General features: G+C 43.7%; 1 protein-coding gene across 3 annotated transcripts in view; it reads right to left on the minus strand.

Moving 5' to 3' along the window:
- Positions 1–121: 121 nt before the first annotated feature.
- Positions 122–2150, minus strand: part of aldh1l2 (aldehyde dehydrogenase 1 family, member L2) — a 23811-nt gene continuing 21782 nt past the window's right edge. For all 3 annotated transcript variants that reach the window (XM_037978695.1, XM_037978697.1, XM_037978691.1), the window contains 3 exons: positions 1653–1758; positions 1351–1550; positions 122–1219 (listed from right to left, as the gene is read on the minus strand). In XM_037978695.1, coding sequence (XP_037834623.1) covers positions 1164–1219; positions 1351–1550; positions 1653–1758 — 362 coding nt within the window. In that variant the 3' untranslated portion in view covers positions 122–1163. The remainder of the gene's footprint in view (positions 1220–1350; positions 1551–1652; positions 1759–2150) is intronic.

Consider the following 2150-nt stretch of genomic DNA (forward strand, 5'->3'; position numbering starts at 1 on the left):
AGGTGTAAGAAATGACAGCTAATGATGAGCTTTTTGAAGTTTGATCTATTTGTCTGTGTTCATTAACGTCTGTTTGCTCTAAATTCTGTATAATCTGTAACTGGGAAAAGGTCATTGATATTTCTATATGAATGATTTGATATAATACATCTAAAACTAATTAATTTATGTAATTTTTAATAAATATTGATTGTGATCGGCCCTTGGCTAGGACCAAATTTTTAATTTTGGCCCCCTTGCGTCACTGGAACATCCTCTAAAGCTGGAATTCCAATATGGCTGACTCGTGGGTGAAGGTTGTAGCTGCAATAGTCAACTTTACTCTATTTTTGTATCTCAGTAGGGGTGTAATGAGACACTAATCTCTCAATTAGAGACTAAATACTGGGCCATTTGTATTTATTTTGTTAGAGAACAGACATTACTTTTTAGAAGCCTTCATTTAGCTTCAGCTGAGTTAAGAACAGGTTCCGACTTTTGTGTTTCCAAGGTTCAATGTCCTAAACTCTTCCCTCTGAAATGAAGCAGAAATGCTCTCTATAGATTCTTTTTAAATGTTGTTCAATAAATGTTTATTGAAATAATTTGGGTTCTAATTTGTTCAACGGATGCATTTGGTAAATTTCTAAATAGCGGTATCAGTCATAAAATAAAAAAAAACAGAAATCCTTGGCATTCCTTATGGTAGCGTGATCATCGACCACAATTAGGAATTCCTGCTGGTTTTCCGACTTGCATCTGGAATACTGTTCAGTCTTGTTTTACTACGGGAAGAATCGTTAGAGACGACAGGTCCAAAAGGGAAAAAAACAAGAAAATAAGGAGTGATATTCTGTTTTGCGTTAAACTTTGTTTCGTTAATGCATATTTCCTGGAAAACCGAAATCTTCCCGATAGTGTTAAGAGCAACCTGGCTTTCGTGAGGCAGGGTGGCGGTCCATAAAACAGGCTTGATCCAGATGTATATTCCCAAAAAAAATTAAAAACTTTCATCCCTTGTTCAAGATATGTGTAAACTTTCCAAAAAAAACAAAACATCCCGGTTGTCCAGTTGCTGGTCCAGAACTCGTGAGAATGGAAATCCAGGAGCTCTCCGAATGCTGGCTGTGTGAGTTTTCCTTTCCACACGGGGGGTGGGGGGCAGTCTGTTGGGAGTCCGAGCCTCAGTACTCCACAGTCACCGCTTTGGTCTTGAGGTATTCGTGGAGGGCGTCCTCTCCTGTAGTACGAGACAAAAGGCGAGAGGAGGACACTTTAAAACGTCTTCGAACCAGAGACACGGACAGTTCAGATCCAGAACTGAGCTAGACTTTGATTGGCGATCAAACGTTTCTAAAAGTTTCTACTGACCGAGGTCTTTGCCGAAGCCGGACTGTTTGAAGCCTCCGAAAGGCGAGGCGACATCGGTCTTGTTGTACGTGTTCACGAACACGGTCCCTGCCTCCAGCCGTTCGCTCACGTACATCGCCTTGTTGATGTCCCGGGTGAACACGCCCGAGGCCAGGCCGTACTCGGTGTCGTTGGCTCTCCGAAGGACTCCGTCCACATCGCTGGCGGTTGCGTGGAGACGACAAACACAGAATATGGGGTAGATGTCGGCAGCCCAAAGTGGACAGCGGATCTGAAGCAAAGGTCCCTCTGCTGTGACTCACCCGTCCTTGAACTTGGACACGACCATGACGGGACCGAAGGACTCCTCTTTGGCAACAAACATGTGGTCCTCCACGTTGGTGAAGACGGTCGGCTCCATGAAGAAACCTGATGGCAAGTTCCCATCAACTGGTTGGTTTGGTTCAAGAGCAACAATCATCCATCCATCCATCCATCCATCCATCCATCCATCCATCCATCCATCCATCCATCCATCCATCCATCCATCCATCCATCCCATTTATCCATCCATCCATCCCATTTATCCATCCCATTTATCCATCCATCCATTCATCCATCCATCCATCCATCCATCCATCCATCCATCCATTAATCCAACCATTCATTCATCCATCCATCCATCCATCCATTCATTCATCCATCCATCCATCCATCCATCCATCCATTTATCCATCCATCCATCCCATTTATCCATCCATCCATCCCATTTATCCATCCATCCCATTTATCCATCCATCCATCCATCCATCCATCCATCC

The sequence above is a fragment of the Kryptolebias marmoratus genome, linkage group LG1 (genome assembly GCF_001649575.2).
Source record: "Kryptolebias marmoratus isolate JLee-2015 linkage group LG1, ASM164957v2, whole genome shotgun sequence".
Lineage (NCBI taxonomy): Eukaryota > Metazoa > Chordata > Actinopteri > Cyprinodontiformes > Rivulidae > Kryptolebias > Kryptolebias marmoratus.